Genomic DNA, 20,713 nt, shown 5'->3' on the forward strand with positions numbered 1-20,713 from the left:
GTGACGAGGCCTTCGCGTGGCGTGACGGGGCCTTCGCCTGGCGTGACGGGGCCTTCGCCTGGCTTGACGGGGCCTTCGCCTGGCGTGACGAGGCCTTCGCCTGGCGTGACGAGGCCTTCGCCTGGCGTGACGGGGCCTTCGCCTGGCGTGACGGGGCCTTCGCCTGGCGTGACGGGGCCTTCGCCTTTCGTGACGAGGCCTTCGCCTGGCGTGACGAGGCCTTCGCCTGGCGTGACGAGGCCTTCGCCTGGAGTGACGAGGCCTTCGCCTTTCGTGACGAGGCCTTCGCCTGGCGTGACGAGGCCTTCGCCTGGCGTGACGAGGCCTTCGCCTGGAGTGACGAGGCCTTCGCCTGGCGTGACGGGGCCTTCGCCTGGCGTGACGGGGCCTTCGCCTGGCGTGACGGGGCCTTCGCCTTTCGTGACGAGGCCTTCGCCTGGCGTGACGAGGCCTTCGCCTGGCGTGACGGGGCCTTCGCCTGGCGTGACGAGGCCTTCGCGTGGCGTGACGAGGCCTTCGCGTGGCGTGACGAGGCCTTCGCGTGGCGTGACGAGGCCTTCGCCTGGCGTGAGGAGGGCTTCGCGTGGCGTGACGAGGCCTTCGCCTGGCGTGACGAGGCCTTCGCGTGGCGTGACGAGGCCTTCGCCTGGCGTGAGGAGGGCTTCGCGTGGCGTGACGAGGCCTTCGCCTGGCGTGACGAGGCCTTCGCCTGGCGTGACGGGGCCTTCGCCTGGCGTGACGGGGCCTTCGTGTGGCGTGAGGAGGCCTTCGCCTGGCGTGACGGGGCCTTCGCCTGGCGTGACGAGGCCTTCGCCTGGCGTGACGGGGCCTTCGCCTGGCGTGACGAGGCCTTCGCCTGGCGTGACGAGGCCTTCGCCTGGAGTGACGAGGCCTTCGCGTGGCGTGACGAGGCCTTCGCCTGGCGTGACGAGGCCTTCGCCTGGCGTGACGGGGCCTTCGCCTGGCGTGACGAGGCCTTCGCCTGGCGTGACGAGGCCTTCGCCTGGCGTGACGAGGCCTTCCTCTGGCGTGACGAGGCCTTCGCATGGCGTGACGAGGCCTTCGCATGGCGTGACGAGGCCTTCGCCTGGCGTGACGGGGCCTTCGCCTGGCGTGACGGGGCCTTCGCCTGGCGTGACGAGGCCTTCGCCTGGCGTGACGGGGCCTTCGCCTGGCGTGACGAGGCCTTCGCCTGGCGTGACGGGGCCTTCGCCTGGCGTGACGAGGCCTTCGCGTGGCGTGACGAGGCCTTCGCCTGGCGTGACGAGGCCTTCGCCTGGAGTGACGGGGCCTTCGCCTGGCGTGACGAGGCCTTCGCCTGGCGTGACGAGGCCTTCGCCTGGCGTGACGAGGCCTTCGCGTGGCGTGACGAGGCCTTCGCCTGGCGTGACGGGGCCTTCGCCTGGCGTGACGAGGCCTTCGCCTGGCGTGACGGGGCCTTCGCCTGGCGTGACGGGGCCTTCGCCTGGCGTGACGGGGCCTTCGCCTGGCGTGACGAGGCCTTCGCCTGGCGTGACGAGGCCTTCGCCTGGCGTGACGAGGCCTTCACGTGGCGTGAGGAGGCCTTCGCCTGGCGTGACGAGGCCTTCGCGTGGCGTGACGAGGCCTTCGCCTGGCGTGACGAGGCCTTCGCCTGGCGTGACGGGGCCTTCGCCTGGCGTGACGGGGCCTTCGCCTGGCGTGACGAGGCCTTCGCCTGGCGTGACGGGGCCTTCGCCTGGCGTGACGAGGCCTTCGCGTGGCGTGACGAGGCCTTCGCCTGGCGTGACGAGGCCTTCGCCTGGCGTGACGGGGCCTTCGCCTGGCGTGACGAGGCCTTCGCCTGGCGTGACGGGGCCTTCGCCTGGCGTGACGAGGCCTTCGCCTGGCATGACAGGGCCTTCGCCTGGCGTGACGAGGCCTTCGCCTGGCGTGACGAGGCCTTCGCCTGGCGTGACGAGGCCTTTGCCTGGCGTGACGCGGCCTTCGCCTGGCCACGATCACCGGAAAGTCTGGGCGTCAGTTAGCACCAACTCTCTGAAGACGCCAATCATTTCCACTCTTGACTGCATGGGGCTATTAGCGCCGGTGTTTTGCAATGAGGCTCATTTGCATAGAAAGGGGCCAATTTTGCGACAAACGTGGTGCGTATTACCTACTGTAAACACTTACACTGTTTGCTTGGCAGCACGGCTGGTGTTGCATTTCACCCTTTGCGGGGGCTTTGAGGTTTGTGTTCGTCTCGTTTGTGCGGGTTTAGCGGCCCCAAAAGCCGCGCAGTCCCTTTGTGAGCTGGCCAGTGAGCGTTTTGTCTGAGTGGTGGTTATTCGGGGGCGCTTTAACAGGGCCTCTCCCTCGTGCCTCACGGGCGCTCAGCTGACCAATCGTGTAACTTCGGTGACGCCATTGGTCACCTGATCCAGCGGCCCAATCGTGTCAAGCACGATCAGTCGGTCAGCCAGTCAATCAGTCAGGGACAAGTTAGTGATAACATAAAGCAGACAAAATAAACGAATCGACAAGCACCATGACAAAGACGTGTTTCCATACAAGTCGGTACTGGGGAACATAACACAGTTAAGAACCACACACACACAGAAGGCTGCTTTACCATGAGTCTGAGTTTGCCTTCTTGGAATAATAATAACAATAATAATAATGATGATTAATAATAAAGTTTATAAAGTGCTGTACAGAAAAGGAAAGAAACACAATAGAATATACAGCAATAAGACAGACAGCCAATAAAAGGTAGAATCAAAGCAACAAAGGTTTGAAAGAGTGGTCTGGAGCAAATTCGTTTAAAAAATTTATAAATAAGTTAAATCAAATCAAATCAATTTTATTTGTGTAGCCCAATATCACAAATTACAAATTTGCCTCAGTGGGCTTAACAGCAACACAACAACCTGTCCTTAGACCCTCTCATCGGATAAGGAACAACTCCCTATATATATATATATATATATATATATATATATATATAACAGGGAGAACGAATAGGAGGGAACCTCAGGGAGAGCACCAGAGGAGGGATCTCTCTCCCAAGACGGAAAGCGTGCAATGGATGTTGTGTTCACGCAATTTACACAATACAACATTGAAAGAGGATAACACAATTATAATGGACATACCATTTATGAAGAACGTGATATTAAATGATCTTAAAACCTGTTCTCGCACTAACTGTCAGCTCAACTTCCTGATATTACAGGATAGGAGTGATGTGACATTATATATATATATATATATATATATATATATATATATATATATATATACACTACCGTTCAAAAGTTTGGGATCACCCAAACAATTTTGTGTTTTCCATGAAAAGTCACACTTATTCACCACCATATGTTGTGAAATGAATAGAAAATAGAGTCAAGACATTGACAAGGTTAGAAATAATGATTTGTATTTGAAATAAGATTTTTTTTACATCAAACTTTGCTTTCGTCAAAGAATCCTCCATTTGCAGCAATTACAGCATTGCAGACCTTTGGCATTCTAGCTGTTAATTTGTTGAGGTAATCTGGAGAAATTGCACCCCACGCTTCCAGAAGCAGCTCCCACAAGTTGGATTGGTTGGATGGGCACTTCTTTGAGCAGATTGAGTTTCTGGAGCATCACATTTGTGGGGTCAATTAAACGCTCAAAATGGCCAGAAAAAGAGAACTTTCATCTGAAACTCGACAGTCTATTCTTGTTCTTAGAAATGAAGGCTATTCCATGCGAGAAATTGCTAAGAAATTGAAGATTTCCTACACCGGTGTGTACTACTCCCTTCAGAGGACAGCACAAACAGGCTCTAACCAGAGTAGAAAAAGAAGTGGGAGGCCGCGTTGCACAACTGAGCAAGAAGATAAGTACATTAGAGTCTCTAGTTTGAGAAACAGACGCCTCACAGGTCCCCAACTGGCATCTTCATTAAATAGTACCTGTTAGAGCCTGTTTGTGCTGTCCTCTGAAGGGAGTAGTACACACCGGTGTAGGAAATCTTCAATTTCTTAGCAATTTCTCGCATGGAATAGCCTTCATTTCTAAGAACAAGAATAGACTGTCGAGTTTCAGATGAAAGTTCTCTTTTTCTGGCCATTTTGAGCGTTTAATTGACCCCACAAATGTGATGCTCCAGAAACTCAATCTGCTCAAAGAAGTGCCCATCCAACCAATCCAACTTGTGGGAGCTGCTTCTGGAAGCGTGGGGTGCAATTTCTTCAGATTACCTCAACAAATTAACAGCTAGAATGCCAAAGGTCTGCAATGCTGTAATTGCTGCAAATGGAGGATTCTTTGACGAAAGCAAAGTTTGATGTAAAAAAAATCTTATTTCAAATACAAATCATTATTTCTAACCTTGTCAATGTCTTGACTCTATTTTCTATTCATTTCACAACATATGGTGGTGAATAAGTGTGACTTTTCATGGAAAACACGAAATTGTTTGGGTGATCCCAAACTTTTGAACGGTAGTGTATATATTACATTTGTAGCACCAACAAAAAAATGTGTGACATTTTAAGAGACTACAGAGGAGAGGGTCTGTTTCCTTGGCTGATTAAACGGCGCTGTGAGGCTGTTCTCGGTGGTGCCCCTAGGGGGCGGTGTCGGTAAATAAATCCACCGAGGCTCCGTGTGAACCGTGCGGGCCTCCTCTTCTTCCGTTTGAGTCAGCAAACGTCCCCCGCATGCGTTCCTTATGTTTCAAACCAACCCCCTTTTTTATTATTATTATTATTCCTGTTGAGGTCTCTTTCGTCCATGCCCTTACTGTGCTGCCGACCCGTCGAGTGTGAAACTGAATATTCATCTGGAAACGGTTTCCGTTTCCTGCAGGGGGCGCCTTCTGCAGCATCACGGGGCTTATGTTCTGTACTGCCGGCTGTGGGGGTCTGTGGAGGGCTGTGGAGGTCTGTGGAGGTCTGTGGGGGTCTGTGGAGGGCTGTGGAGGGCTGTTGGGGGCTGTGGAGGTCTGTGGAGGGCTGTTGAGGTCTGTGGGGGTCTATGGAGGTCTGTGGGGGTCTGTGGAGGGTGGGGAGGTCTGTGGAGGGCTGTGGAGGTTTGCGGGGGTCTGTGGAGGGCTGTGGAGGTCTGTGGGGGGCTGTGGAGGGCTGTGGAGGTCTGTGGGGGTCTGTGGAGGTCTGGAGGGCTGTGGGGGTCTGTGGAGGTCTATGGAGGTCTGTGGGCTTCCTCTATATATAGCATCCACAGACGTGGAGGCAGCTTAGCAGTTAAAGCCTGGTGGAAATCCCCCACAGACACAAGCAGATTCCCGCCCCTCCCCTCCCTCCCTCCTCCTCCCCCCTCCTCCTCCTTCCTCCTCCCTATCTGTCTATCTTTGCCTGGCAATTGCTCAACGCTCAGTCGAACCAACGGGTGACGGCTGAGGCTCCCGCGGACCTGGATGCTCGTCAGCTTGGGTTCATATCGTCTATATCGCGGGGGGGTGGGGTTGGGGAGGTGGGGTTTCTCTCCGCCCTTCAAAACAAAGCTGGACGGCGGACCGGTTCGCATGCTTGGGGGGGGGGTGCGGCGGTTTTGCGGCAGCTGCCGAAGCGGAACCGCGGAGTGGGTCGGGCGTTCTATCCGCGGACGGTTGCCGTAGAAACCAACACCGGCGGCGGGCGAAAGGAGTGACGTCATTTCCCGCGGAGAGGCGGGGCGTCGGGCCGGCTGTGTCGCGGAGGAGGAGGAGGAAGAGGAGGAGGAGGGTTGGTACGCCGGAGCCGCCCGTCACAGTGAACGGCAGGATCGCTGCGTGTGTTTGCGTGTGTTCGTATGCGTGTGTGTGCGTGTGTTCGTGTGCGTACGGAGGATGGATTAGGAGGATATACGCCGGTCGAGTAAAGCCCACCGCGGTTCTCCATGGTGTACGCGGCGGGCATGCAGTCGGGGGCGCAGCGCGTCCGGCCGGGTCAGCGGGACGACATGTTCGACGCGTCCTGGAGGATGCGCCACATTTGGGACGGCGTGAAACTGGAGGTGACGGAGGACCAGAGCCCCGTGGTGCTGCACAGCTTTACGCACTTGGATCCCGACCTGCCCTTGCTGGAGGTGAGCTCGCGCGCCGGTCCGGTTCGCCGGTTTGGGTCGGGTCCGTCCGGCTGCGGGAGACCTGTTAGTGAAGTGATGCGTCACGGTGGCTCTGCCCGCTATGTGGACATAACGTGGGTCTGTGGGCCGGAGACTGGGCGAGTTGTGGGATCGTGGTTCTGGTAGGTCTTAAAGGCTCCTGTTACAGCGGAGCCAGACCGTTTTCTGGACCTGTGCCACTGTTTTAGCTAAATGAGAAATGCATGTCTCTCTACCTGCTTGGTCATCGCATCCATATTAGTAAAGATCATTTATCAATATTCATCCATCCATCCATCCATCCATCCATCCAGCCATCCATCCATCCAGCCATCCATCCATCACCCACACCGCCTGCCCTGCTCTCAGGCTGGCGGGGGATGCGGGAGCCTATCCCAGCAGTGACTGGGCAGCAGGCGGGGAGACACCCCGGACAGTCCGCCAGGCCAAGTTTATAAAAATTTTTTTCCAATATTTAATCAAAATTACTCAATATTTACCATCCATCCGCTATCCCGCCGTGTACATGTCTTAGAAAGCACCAACAGTCGTCCGGTAGATCCGCTTCTACACCCACCACATCCACCGTACACACAACATCCATTACAGGTCCCTCAGTACCGGGGGGGGGGGGCGGGGGGGAGACCCCTCCCCTGGCGCTCCTCCCTGAGGTGTGTTTCTCCCTGTTAAAGGGTTTTTAGGGAGTTGTCCCTCGTCTGATACGAGGGTCAAAGGGCAGGATGTTGGGTTACTGTAAAAGCCCGCCGAGGCAAATGTTGTTGTGCTGTGTGATGTTGGGTTAGGGTTGTGTTCAATCACAACATGGGCCATGTTGTGATTGTCGCCCCCGTCACATCCTGTCAGTGTGTTGGTACTGTTTGCCCCAAACTGTTCGTCCCCTCTTCAGTCCACTCCCGTCAGGTCCGGACCGGAATATGATGCGTCTAAAACCTCCACCAGCCGCCTTTAACGAATCTGTCCTGGACTGTGGAGAGGATTTGTGCGCGCGGGGCCGGATTGTGCAGGCCAGATGAGTAATCATGGTGGCGACCGGGCCTGCGGATCAGCGGGACGGTGTCGGATGATGTCACTACATGGCGGCTGGTGCCGGGCCAGCCGGACAGCCCGTTGTTTGTAAACAAGCCGGGGTTTATTTCTGTCATTGGTTACCGGGCGTACGGAGGTGTTCCTCTAATTGTGATAGGCGTGTGTTTAAAGCCGGTCTGTGGAGATTTGCATATCTCGGGCGTAGATAGTACTGGAATCTTCTCTCCCACCAGCCCTCCTCCTCTCCCCTCCTCTACGCTGCCTCGCTTTCCTCTAATCTAATCCTTTCCAGTAACACAATTACCTAATGCCTAATCCCCCCCCCCTCACGGGCAAGGGGTTTCCTTCACAATCGCTGCCTTTCTTTCCCTCTGGCGTCGGCCGGAGGTCTCAGGACCCACGTCCAGCGGCTCTCTGGCTGGTGTGCTGGTGTGTTGGTGTGCTGGTGTGTTGGTGTGCTGGTGTGTTGGTGTGTTGGTGTGTTGGTGTGCTGGTGTGTTGGTGTGCTGGTGTGTTGGTGTGTTGGTGTGCTGGTGTGTTAGTGTGTTAGTGTGCTGGTGTGTTGGTGTGCTGGTGTGTTGGTGTGCTGGTGTGTTGGTGTGTTGGTGTGTTGGTGTGTTAGTGTGCTGGTGTGCTGGTGTGTTGGTGTGTTGGTGTGTTGGTGTGCTGGTGTGTTAGTGTGCTGGTGTGTTGGTGTGCTGGTGTGTTGGTGTGCTGGTGTGTTGGTGTGTTGGTGTGTTAGTGTGCTGGTGTGCTGGTGTGTTGGTGTGCTGGTGTGTTGGTGTGTTGGTGTGCTGGTGTGTTAGTGTGCTGGTGTGCTGGTGTGGTGGTGTGTTGGTGTGTTAGTGTGCTGGTGTGCTGGTGTGTTGGTGTGCTGGTGTGTTGGTGTGTTGGTGTGTTGGTGTGCTGGTGTGTTAGTGTGCTGGTGTGTTGGTGTGTTAGTGTGTTAGTGTGTTGGTGTGTTGGTGTGTTAGTGTGTTGGTGTGTTGGTGTGTTGGTGTGCTGGTGTGTTAGTGTGCTGGTGTGTTGGTGTGTTGGTGTGCTGGTGTGTTAGTGTGCTGGTGTGTTGGTGTATTGGTGTGCTGGTGTGTTAGTGTGCTGGTGTGTTAGTGTGCTGGTGTGTTAGTGTGCTGGTGTGTTGGTGTGTTAGTGTGCTGGTGTGTTGGTGTGCTGGTGTGTTAGTGTGCTGGTGTGTTAGTGTGCTGGTGTGTTAGTGTGCTGGTGTGCTGGTGTGCTGGTGTGTTAGTGTGCTGGTGTGTTGGTGTGTTAGTGTGTTAGTGTGCTGGTGTGTTAGTGTGTTAGTGTGCTGGTGTGTTAGTGTGCTGGTGTGCTGGTGTGCTGGTGTGTTAGTGTGCTGGTGTGCTGGTGTGTTGGTGTGTTAGTGTGCTGGTGTGTTGGTGTGCTGGTGTGTTGGTGTGTTAGTGTGTTGGTGTGTTAGTGTGTTGGTGTGCTGGTGTGTTGGTGTGTTAGTGTGTTGGTGTGCTGGTGTGCTGGTGTGTTGGTGTGTTAGTGTGTTAGTGTGCTGGTGTGCTGGTGTGTTGGTGTGTTAGTGTGTTGGTGTGCTGGTGTGCTGGTGTGTTGGTGTGTTAGTGTGCTGGTGTGTTAGTGTGCTGGTGTGTTGGTGTGTTAGTGTGCTGGTGTGTTAGTGTGCTGGTGTGCTGGTGTGTTGGTGTGCTGGTGTGTTGGTGTGTTGGTGTGTTAGTGTGCTGGTGTGTTGGTGTGTTAGTGTGTTAGTGTGTTAGTGTGCTGGTGTGTTGGTGTGTTAGTGTGCTGGTGTGTTGGTGTGTTGGTGTGTTGGTGTGTTAGTGTGTTGGTGTGTTGGTGTGCTGGTGTGTTAGTGTGCTGGTGTGTTGGTGTGCTGGTGTGTTGGTGTGCTGGTGTGTTGGTGTGTTGGTGTGTTGGTGTGCTGGTGTGTTGGTGTGTTGGTGTGTTGGTGTGTTGGTGTGCTGGTGTGTTAGTGTGCTGGTGTGTTGGTGTGTTGGTGTGTTAGTGTGCTGGTGTGTTGGTGTGCTGGTGTGTTAGTGTGCTGGTGTGTTGGTGTGTTGGTGTGTTGGTGTGCTGGTGTGTTGGTGTGCTGGTGTGCTGGTGTGTTAGTGTGCTGGTGTGTTAGTGTGTTAGTGTGCTGGTGTGTTGGTGTGTTGGTGTGTTAGTGTGCTGGTGTGTTGGTGTGTTGGTGTGTTAGTGTGCTGGTGTGTTGGTGTGCTGGTGTGTTAGTGTGCTGGTGTGTTGGTGTGTTGGTGTGTTGGTGTGCTGGTGTGTTGGTGTGCTGGTGTGCTGGTGTGTTAGTGTGCTGGTGTGTTAGTGTGCTGGTGTGCTGGTGTGTTAGTGTGCTGGTGTGTTGGTGTGTTGGTGTGTTGGTGTGCTGGTGTGTTGGTGTGTTAGTGTGCTGGTGTGTTAGTGTGCTGGTGTGTTAGTGTGCTGGTGTGTTGGTGTGTTAGTGTGCTGGTGTGTTGGTGTGTTAGTGTGCTGGTGTGTTAGTGTGCTGGTGTGTTAGTGTGCTGGTGTGCTGGTGTGTTAGTGTGCTGGTGTGTTGGTGTGTTAGTGTGCTGGTGTGTTGGTGTGTTAGTGTGCTGGTGTGTTAGTGTGCTGGTGTGTTAGTGTGCTGGTGTGCTGGTGTGTTAGTGTGCTGGTGTGTTGGTGTGTTAGTGTGCTGGTGTGTTAGTGTGTTGGTGTGTTAGTGTGCTGGTGTGTTAGTGTGTTGGTGTGTTGGTGTGCTGGTGTGTTAGTGTGCTTGTGTACTGGTGTGTTAGTGTGTTGGTGTGTTAGTGTGCTGGTGTGCTGGTGTGTTAGTGTGCTGGTGTGTTAGTGTGCTGGTGTGTTGGTGTGTTAGTGTGCTGGTGTGTTAGTGTGTTAGTGTGTTGGTGTGTTAGTGTGTTAGTGTGCTGGTGTGTTAGTGTGTTAGTGTGCTGGTGTGTTAGTGTGTTAGTGTGTTGGTGTGCTGGTGTGCTGGTGTGTTAGTGTGCTTGTGTGTTGGTGTGTTAGTGTGCTGGTGTGTTAGTGTGTTAGTGTGCTTGTGTGCTGGTGTGTTAGTGTGTTAGTGTGTTAGTGTGCTTGTGTGCTGGTGTGTTAGTGTGCTTGTGTGTTAGTGTGTTAGTGTGCTGGTGTGTTAGTGTGTTAGTGTGCTGGTGTGTTAGTGTGTTGGTGTGCTGGTGTGCTGGTGTGTTAGTGTGCTTGTGTACTGGTGTGATGGTGTGTTAGTGTGCTGGTGTGTTAGTGTGCTGGTGTGTTAGTGTGTTAGTGTGTTAGTGTGTTAGTGTGCTTGTGTACTGGTGTGCTGGTGTGTTGGTGTGTTAGTGTGTTAGTGTGTTAGTGTGCTTGTGTACTGGTGTGCTGGTGTGCTGGTGTGTTAGTGTGCTTGTGTACTGGTGTGATGGTGTGATGGTGTGTTGGTGTGTTAGTGTGCTGGTGTGTTGGTGTGCTGGTGTGTTAGTGTGCTGGTGTGTTAGTGTGTTGGTGTGCTGGTGTGTTGGTGTGCTGGTGTGCTGGTGTGTTAGTGTGTTAGTGTGCTGGTGTGTTGGTGTGCTGGTGTGTTAGTGTGTTAGTGTGTTAGTGTGCTGGTGTGTTGGTGTGCTGGTGTGTTAGTGTGCTGGTGTGTTGGTGTGTTAGTGTGCTGGTGTGCTGGTGTGTTGGTGTGTTGGTGTGCTGGTGTGTTGGTGTGTTAGTGTGTTAGTGTGTTGGTGTGTTGGTGTGTTGGTGTGCTGGTGTGTTGGTGTGTTGGTGTGCTGGTGTGCTGGTGTGTTAGTGTGTTGGTGTGTTGGTGTGTTAGTGTGCTGGTGTGTTAGTGTGTTAGTGTGTTGGTGTGGTGGCTCACTGGGTTGCCGGCCTTGTCGGCTGGCAGATGTGAAACCAAAGTGTGTTTGATCCCTCCGACTCTGTATAACCTGTCCAAGCAGCAGCCTTTATCTATCTATCTATCTATCTATCTATCTATCTATCTATCTATCTATCTATCTATCTATCTATCTATCTATCTATCTATCTATCTATCTATCTATCTATCTATCTATCTATCTGTCTATCTATCTATCTATCTATCTATCTATCTATCTATCTATCTATCTATCTATCTATCTATCTATATTCAATTCAATTCAATATTTGCTTTATTGGCATGACATACGTTTGTGTACATATTGCCATACATTCGTGTACATATATATCTATATCTCTATATATCTATATCTCTATAGCTATATCTATCTATGTATCGGTCTATCCATATCACTATATCTATATCTACACTACCGTTCAAAAGTTTGGGATCACCCAAACAATTTTGTGTTTTCCATGAAAAGTCACACTTATTCACCACCATATGTTGTGAAATGAATAGAAAATAGAGTCAAGACATTGACAAGGTTAGAAATAATGATTTGTATTTGAAATAAGATTTTTTTTACATCAAACTTTGCTTTCGTCAAAGAATCCTCCATTTGCAGCAATTACAGCATTGCAGACCTTTGGCATTCTAGCTGTTAATTTGTTGAGGTAATCTGGAGAAATTTCACCCCACGCTTCCAGAAGCAGCTCCCACAAGTTGGATTGGTTGGATGGGCACTTCTTTGAGCAGATTGAGTTTCTGGAGCATCACATTTGTGGGGTCAATTAAATGCTCAAAATGGCCAGAAAAAGAGAACTTTCATCTGAAACTCGACAGTCTATTCTTGTTCTTAGAAATGAAGGCTATTCCATGCGAGAAATTGCTAAGAAATTGAAGATTTCCTACACCGGTGTGTACTACTCCCTTCAGAGGACAGCACAAACAGGCTCTAACCAGAGTAGAAAAAGAAGTGGGAGGCCGCGTTGCACAACTGAGCAAGAAGATAAGTACATTAGAGTCTCTAGTTTGAGAAACAGACGCCTCACAGGTCCCCAACTGGCATCTTCATTAAATAGTACCTGTTAGAGCCTGTTTGTGCTGTCCTCTAAAGGGAGTAGTACACACTGGTGTAGGAAATCTTCAATTTCTTAGCAATTTCTCGCATGGAATAGCCTTCATTTCTAAGAACAAGAATAGACTGTCGAGTTTCAGATGAAAGTTCTCTTTTTCTGGCCATTTTGAGCATTTAATTGACCCCACAAATGTGATGCTCCAGAAACTCAATCTGCTCAAAGAAGTGCCCATCCAACCAATCCAACTTGTGGGAGCTGCTTCTGGAAGCGTGGGGTGCAATTTCTCCAGATTACCTCAACAAATTAACAGCTAGAATGCCAAAGGTCTGCAATGCTGTAATTGCTGCAAATGGAGGATTCTTTGACGAAAGCAAAGTTTGATGTAAAAAAAATCTTATTTCAAATACAAATCATTATTTCTAACCTTGTCAATGTCTTGACTCTATTTTCTATTCATTTCACAACATATGGTGGTGAATAAGTGTGACTTTTCATGGAAAACACAAAATTGTTTGGGTGATCCCAAACTTTTGAACGGTAGTGTATATCACTGTATCTATATAGCTATATATATATATGTGTGTGTGTGTGTGTGTGTGTAATATCGTGTACATGCAGGCAAGAGGATGGTGTGGCTTTGAACTGGGGGTTTGCTAAGAGATCCAGTAACTACTGTGTCATACTTCTGTTTTAGAAATAATGCTGTTACATAGAGGACTGTCTCTGTCTGTCTTTATCTGTATCTGTCTGTCTGTCTGTCTGTCTGTCTGTCTGTCTGTCTGTCTGTCTGTCTGTCTGTCTGTGTCTATGACTGACTGGGTGAAGCAGGCGTGGGATGGATGGAGGGAGGGATGGCTGAAAAAGAGACGTGCTGTCCAACAGATGATGTCATGGGTAGTCATCTACACCGGGGGGGGGGGGGGGGGGGATGACCGGTGACATGGCCACAGCCGGTGTTATTTATAGTTCACTTACACCGCTCATTTCATGCAGGGGGGGGGGCAGTTCAGGGTGCTTCACAGACAATTAGCAAAGAGTCTTTTTTCTCGTTAACTGATTTTTTATAACGAGTATTTTATAAAGAGACCCGACAAACAAAGCATGGTTTGATGACGGAATAACTCTTTATTTATATATTTACACCCCCCCCTTTCCCCCCCCAATTGCGTCCGTCCAATTACCCCACTCTTCCGAGCCATCCTGGTCGCTGTGCTCCACCCCATCTGCCGATCCGGGGGAGTCCGATATATGTGGTGTCGCCAGCCGCTTCTTTTCACCGGACAGCGAGGAGTTTCACCGGGGGGGGGGGGGGAGGTAGCATGTGGGAGGATCACGCTATTCCCCCCAGTTCCCCGACCAACCAGTGGAGGCGCTAGTGCAGCGGCCGGGACACACACCCACGTCCGGCTTCCCACCCGCAGACACGCCCAACTGTGTCTGTAGGGACGCCCGACCAAGCCGGAGGTAACGCCGGGATTTGAACCGGCGACCCCCCGTGTTGGTAGGCAACGGAATAGACCGCCACGCCACCCGGACGCCCCAACTCCTTATTTAAGTGACTGCATGGTTATTAACTACCGTTATTTAACCGCGTCCCGTTTCCTCGGTGGGGCGGCTTCCCGCGGTAATGGCTTGTCAGTGATTCTGGACTCGACCACAGACACGGGCGTTTGCAGCGGCCCCACGTTGCCCACGCGGGCGAAATCCAATCACACGTGAGTTCAGAAGCTAAGAGCGGCGTCCACACCCACTACAACGGTGGTGTGAAGACGGGGCTGACGTCCATGGTGTCTGAACAAAGGAGGCTTGTCTCTACTGAGTCTGTCTTCTCAGGCTTCACAAGCGGCCGAAACCCACCGACGCACACAAACAAACACTCTTTCTTCTGCTGGAGCAGTCGGGGAGGATTCCCACAGAGAAGGAGCAGATGACTTTACAGGATGGAGGCCCAAGGCTTAACTGTGTGTGTGCTGGGCGCCTTCATGCCGGCTTGGCCTCAGCCGGCCCCGCTACCGACGCAGCGGCCCCGCTACGGTCCACGCCCTCAGCCGGCCCCGCTACCGACGCAGCGGCCCGGCGTCCACGCCCTCAGCCGGCCCCGCTACGGTCCACGCCCTCAGCCTGCCCCGCTACCGACGCAGCGGCCCGGCGTCCACGCCCTCAGCCGGCCCCGCTACGGTCCACGCCCTCAGCCTGCCCCGCTACCGACGCAGCGGCCCGGCGTCCACGCCCTCAGCCGGCCCCGCTATGGTCCACGCCCTCAGCCGGCCCCGCTACGGTCCACGCCCTCAGCCAGCCCCGCTATGGTCCACGCCCTCAGCCGGCCCCGCTATGGTCCACGCCCTCAGCCGGCCCCGCTACGGTCCACGCCCTCAGCCGGCCCCGCTATGGTCCGTGCCCTCAGCCGGCCCCGCTACGGTCCACGCCCTCAGCCGGCCCAGCTACGGTCCACGCCCTCAGCCGGCCCTGCTACGGTCCACGCCCTCAGCCGGCCCCGCTATGGTCCACGCCCTCAGCCGGCCCCGCTACGGTCCACGCCCTCAGCCGGCCCCGCTACGGTCCACGCCCTCAGCCGGCCCTGCTACGGTCCACGCCCTCAGCCGGCCCCGCTATGGTCCACGCCCTCAGCCGGCCCCGCTACGGTCCACGCCCTCAGCCGGCCCCGCTACGGTCCACGCCCTCAGCCGGCCCCGCTACGGTCCACGCCCTCAGCCGGCCCCGCTATGGTCCACGCCCGCTACGGTCCACGCCCTCAGCCGGCCCTGCTACGGTCCACGCCCTCAGCCGGCCCTGCTACGGTCCACGCCCTCAGCTGGCCCCGCTACGGTCCACGCCCTCAGCCGGCCCCGCTACGGTCCACGCCCTCAGCCGGCCCCGCTACCGACGCAACGGCCCGGCGTCCACGCCCTCAGCCGGCCCCGCTACGGTCCACGCCCTCAGCCTGCCCCGCTACCGACGCAGCGGCCCGGCGTCCACGCCCTCAGCCGGCCCCGCTACGGTCCACGCCCTCAGCCGGCCCCGCTACGGTCCACGCCCTCAGCCGGCCCCGCTACGGTCCACGCCCTCAGCCGGCCCCGCTACGGTCCACGCCCTCAGCCGGCCCCGCTACCGACGCAACGGCCCGGCGTCCACGCCCTCAGCCGGCCCCGCTACGGTCCACGCCCTCAGCCGGCCCCGCTACGGTCCACGCCCTCAGCCGGCCCCGCTACCGACGCAACGGCCCGGCGTCCACGCCCTCAGCCGGCCCCGCTATGGTCCACGCCCTCAGCCGGCCCCGCTACGGTCCACGCCCTCAGCCGGCCCCGCTACCGACGCAACGGCCCGGCGTCCACGCCCTCAGCCGGCCCCGCTACGGTCCACGCCCTCAGCCGGCCCTGCTACGGTCCACGCCCTCAGCCGGCCCCGCTACCGACGCAACGGCCCGGCGTCCACGCCCTCAGCCGGCCCCGCTACGGTCCACGCCCTCAGCCGGCCCCGCTACCGACGCAGCGGCTCGGCGTCCACGCCCTCAGCCGGCCCCGCTACCGAAGCAGCGGCCCGGCGTCCACGCCCTCAGCCGGCCCCGCTACCGACGCAGCGGCTCGGCGTCCACGCCCTCAGCCGGCCCCGCTACCGAAGCAGCAGCCCGGCGTCCACGCCCTCAGCCGGCCCCGCTACCGACGCAGCGGCTCGGCGTCCACGCCCTCAGCCGGCCCCGCTACCGAAGCAGCGGCCCGGCGTCCACGCCGCTCCGTCCGGAACACCACGGGTGGACGTTCGGTGGGAAACCGGACCGGCCGGCGCACAAAGCAGCTTTCTTTACCGGGAGGACTCGGTCAGAAGGCCGGCGGGGCCGCCGCACTTCAGCAGAGTAAACGAGGGAAACAGGCGGCAGCGGAATGTGACGGACCGAAGCCCGGGAGAAAAAAGTTCTGGGTTCACCTTTAAGGCACCGGCTTTAACCCCCGCGCTGCTGCTGGTGGGACAAACACAGCTGTGCCTGTCCAAGATAAGGACGCCGTGGACGGACGTGTGAAATGTTTTCCTCCTACTCAGGAATGTCACAAAGTACCAGACGGAAAAGAAAGGACACACAAAGGGATAAAAACAAGTACACCTCATCCAGCACAGGGCCTGTGTGTGTGTGTGTGTGTGTGTGTGTGTGTGTGTGTGTGTGTGTGTGTGTGTGTGTGTGTGTGATACACTCCAGCTCATATATACTCACACACACACACATAATGTTAGCTTTCCCTGTTACCCTGAACGACGTGAGTTTGATGCCTTGTTGTGAGTCTGCCCGGTAACAGGACATGAAGGGCCGTCACTCTGACGGTTCCGGATGTTCCAAAGTTTAACGACTTCACGGAACCAAAGAGACCGACCCGCCGCTCCGTGACGACTCCTGAAATCGAATATATTTGCATTAAAAACGAGTTTTGGACCAATCGCACACAAATAGCCGTGATAAGATCTACCGAAAACAACCACGGGTCGCCAAGAAGGCCGCTCGTGATTTGTGCGCGATCGTGTGCGTCACGTCGCTGTTTATGACGTGTGTCGGTGGCCTCGTTTCCTTCGTGACCTCGATCGCTCTGCCCTGGAAACGCACCGGCGTCCTCCAGTGCAGAGGAATAGTCTAAACTTTACGTTTGATTGTTTCCGGCGTGTCTGGTTACAGACGCCGCTGCAGACCCACCGTGACCCCCACCGAGGCGCTGCAGGATTTACAGGCGTCGGACAGCGGCCATTTTGAATTGTTTGAAAAATAGTGTTAAAAGTTGTTAAAATGTTAATTTTGGTGTCGGTTAGTTTGCTAACAGACGTACTAACGTATGTAATGCATCAGTATCTCAACTGGGTGTTCATCTCTGCAGCCGTGGGCCGACATTTTGACCGCTCCTGGTGGTTTTAGGGAGGAGTAACATCCTGTTTGTTCTAGTGTTAAGGACCCCTTGATTCACTGTCATTCTTAACTTTAATGTGGGAGAACATAGAGGGGGGAGAGAGAGAGAAGGAGCGAGTGTGAGGGAGCAGGAGAGAGGGGGAGAGAGAGAGATGGAGCGAGTGTGAGGGAGCAGGAGAGAAGGGGAGAGAGAGAGAAGGAGCGAGTGTGAGGGAGCAGGAGAGAGGGGGGAGAGAGAGAGAAGGAGCGAGTGTGAGGGAGCAGGAGAGAGGGAGAGAAGGAGCGAGTGTGAGGGAGCAGGAGAGAGGGGGAGAGAGAGAGAAGGAGCGAGTGTGAGGGAGCAGGAGAGAGGGGGAGAGAGAGAGAGATGGAGCGAGTGTGAGGGAGCAGGAGAGAGGGGGAGAGAGAGAGAAGGAGCGAGTGTGAGGGAGCAGGAGAGAGGGGGAGAGAGAGAGAAGGAGCGAGTGTGAGGGAGCAGGAGAGAGGGGGAGAGAGAGAGAGAGATGGAGCAAGTGTGAGGGAGCAGGAGAGAAGGGGAGAGAGAGAGATGGAGCGAGTGTGAGGGAGCAGGAGAGAGGGGGAGAGAGAGAGAAGGAGCGAGTGTGAGGGAGCAGGAGAGAGGGGGAGAGAGAGAGAGAGATGGAGCAAGTGTGAGGGAGCAGGAGAGAGGGGGAGAGAGAGAGAAGGAGCGAGTGTGAGGGAGCAGGAGAGAGGGGGGAGAGAGAGAGATGGAGCGAGTGTGAGGGAGCAGGAGAGAGGGGGAGAGAGAGAGATGGAGCGAGTGTGAGGGAGCAGGAGAGAGGGGGAGAGAGAGAGAAGGAGCGAGTGTGAGGGAGCAGGAGAGAGGGGGAGAGAGAGAGATGGAGCGAGTGTGAGGGAGCAGGAGAGAGGGGGAGAGAGAGAGAAGGAGCGAGTGTGAGGGAGCAGGAGAGAGGGGGAGAGAGAGAGAGATGGAGCGAGTGTGAGGGAGCAGGAGAGGGGGAGAGAGAGAGAAGGAGCGAGTGTGAGGGAGCAGGAGAGAGGGGGGAGAGAGAGAGATGGAGCGAGTGTGAGGGAGCAGGAGAGAGGGGGGAGAGAGAGAGAAGGAGCGAGTGTGAGGGAGCAGGAGAGAGGGGGAGAGAGAGACATGGAGCGAGTGTGAGGGAGCAGGAGAGAGGGGGAGAGAGAGCGTGGGAGAGGGAGCGAGCGAGGGAGGTGGGAGAGTGGGCGAAGGAGAGAGCGTGTGAGGGAGGAGGAGAGAGGGAGAGAGTGGGAGAAGGCGAGAGCGAGGGAGAGAGAGCGAGAGGGTGAGAGAGAGAGGGAGGGAGGAGGGAGAGAGTGGGTGAGAGAGAGAGAAGGAGAGAGCATGTGAGGGAGGAGGAGAGAGGGAGAGAGTGGGAGAAGGCGAGAGAGAGTGAGAGCATGTGGGAGAGGCAGCGAGTCAGGGAAAAGGAGAGAGGGGGTGCGGGGGAGGGAGTGAGCGAGGGAGAAGGAGAGAGGGGGTGCGGGAGAGGGAGGGAATGAGCGAGGGAGAAGGAGCGAGAGAGAGAGAGAGGGAGAGAAGTTTGATCCAAGGTCAGGATTACTTGGGGGGTTGGGGGGGGGTACCACTCACACTTTCTCTTAGGAAAGGCAAAAGCTTATTCTGATATAATTAGGATTTGTTTTTTGGCCAGTCACTTCCTGCCAAAAGAGGAAGTGGAAAACGACCATCAGTGTATTGGGGCGCACACCTGACTCTGATGTTATGCCAGGAGTTTCTCTGTGTGTCCTCTGGGGACATTCCCTGGCAAAATACCTGTTCTAATAATACTTCTGATACCAGTACTTCTGACACATACTAAAACTTGTGATACGGATATTTTGTACTTGAGAACAGGTGGGATGTTTTTGTGCGCGACATCTCCAGTGGTTAGAAGAGGCGAGACAGGTCACACCGAAGTCGTAAGGTTGTTTAATTCTCCCACTTTTCTGCTTCTCTCACTCTCGCGTCACAGTTCTCTCACTCCTGCTCGGTACATGGACGGTCATGGTGGGTCATGGCTGACAGCCGGTGTGTGTAACACAACACCGGACCGACCCGCTTCACTGCAGGGTCCACTTTATGAGCACAAACACAAGAGAGTCTGAATGAAAAGAGACACAACCCGGAGAACGAAATCAGTACAGAGACCAGCACCAGCACTTAAAATACACAACCCGGTGAACGAAATCAGTACAGAGACCAGCACCAGCACTTAAAATACACAACCCGGAGAACGAAATCAGTACAGAGACCAGCACCAACACTTAAAATACACAACCCGGAGAACGAAATCAGTACAGAGACCAGCACCAGCACTTAAAATACACAACCCGGTGAACGAAATCAGTACAGAGACCAGCACCAGCACTTAAAATACACAACCCGGAGAACGAAATCAGTACAGAGACCAGCACCAACACTTAAAATACACAACCTGGGGAACGAAATCAGTACAGAGACCAGAACCAACACTTAAAATACACAACCTGGAGAACAAAATCAGTACAGAGACCAGCACCAACACTTAAAATACACAACCTGGAGAACGAAATCAGTACAGAGACCAGCAGCAACACTTAAAATAGACACCCTGGGGAACGAAATCAGTACAGAGACCAGCACCAACACTTAAAATACACAACCTGGAGAACAAAATCAGTACAGAGACCAGCACCAACACTTAAAATACACAACCTGGAGAACGAAATCAGTACAGAGACCAGCACCAGCACTTAAAATACACAACCAAAACAACGAAATCAGTACAGAGACCAGAACCAACACTTAAAATACACAACCTGGAGAACAAAATCAGTACAGAGACCAGAACCAACACTTAAAATACACAACCTGGAGAACGAAATCAGTACAGAGACCAGAACCAACACTTAAAATACACAACCTGGAGAACAAAATCAGTACAGAGACCAGCACCAGCACTTAAAATACACAACCTGGAGAACAAAATCAGTACAGAGACCAGAACCAACACTTAAAATACACAACCCGGAGAACGAAATCAGTACAGAGACCAGCACCAACACTTAAAATACACAACCTGGAGAACAAAATCAGTACAGAGACCAGAACCAGCACTTAAAATACACAACCTGGAGAACAAAATCAGTACAGAGACCAGAACCAGCACTTAAAATACACAACCCGGAGAACGAAATCAGTACAGAGACCAGCACCAACACTTAAAATACACAACCCGTAGAACAAAATCAGTACAGAGACCAGCACCAGCACTTAAAATACACAACCTGGAGAACAAAATCAGTACAGAGACCAGCACCAACACTTAAAATACAAAACCCGGAGAACGAAATCAGTACAGAGACCAGCACCAACACTTAAAATACACAACCTGGAGAATGAAATCAGTACAGAGACCAGCACCAACACTTAAAATACACAACCTGGAGAACGAAATCAGTACAGAGACCAGCACCAGCACTTAAAATACACAACCAAAACAACGAAATCAGTACAGAGACCAGAACCAACACTTAAAATACACAACCTGGAGAACAAAATCAGTACAGAGACCAGCACCAACACTTAAAATACACAACCCGGGGAACAAAATCAGTACAGAGACCAGAAGCAACACTTAAAATACACAACCTGGAGAACAAAATCAGTACAGAGACCAGCACCAGCACTTAAAATACACAACCTGGAGAACGAAATCAGTACAGAGACCAGCACCAACACTTAAAATACACAACCCGGGGAACAAAATCAGTACAGAGACCAGAACCAACACTTAAAATACACAACCTGGAGAACAAAATCAGTACAGAGACCAGAACCAACACTTAAAATAC

At 54.0% G+C, this 20,713-nt stretch overlaps 1 protein-coding gene across 6 annotated transcripts in view; it reads left to right on the forward strand.

The window, feature by feature from the left end:
* The window catches only part of LOC130125100 (ral guanine nucleotide dissociation stimulator-like), an 87,100-nt gene that overhangs the window by 25,050 nt on the left and 41,337 nt on the right, over positions 1-20,713 (forward strand). For 5 of the 6 annotated variants that reach the window (XM_056294591.1, XM_056294673.1, XM_056294755.1 and 2 more), the window contains exon 1: positions 5,765-6,036. The exons of the other annotated variant lie outside the window; for it this stretch is intronic. In XM_056294591.1, the coding sequence (XP_056150566.1) occupies positions 5,848-6,036 (189 nt within the window). In that variant the 5' untranslated portion in view covers positions 5,765-5,847. Of the gene's footprint in view, positions 1-5,764; positions 6,037-20,713 lie in introns of those variants that run through there. 6 annotated transcript variants of the gene reach the window in all.

This window comes from Lampris incognitus, chromosome 1 (assembly GCF_029633865.1).
Source record: "Lampris incognitus isolate fLamInc1 chromosome 1, fLamInc1.hap2, whole genome shotgun sequence".
Taxonomy (NCBI): Eukaryota; Metazoa; Chordata; class Actinopteri; order Lampriformes; family Lampridae; genus Lampris; species Lampris incognitus.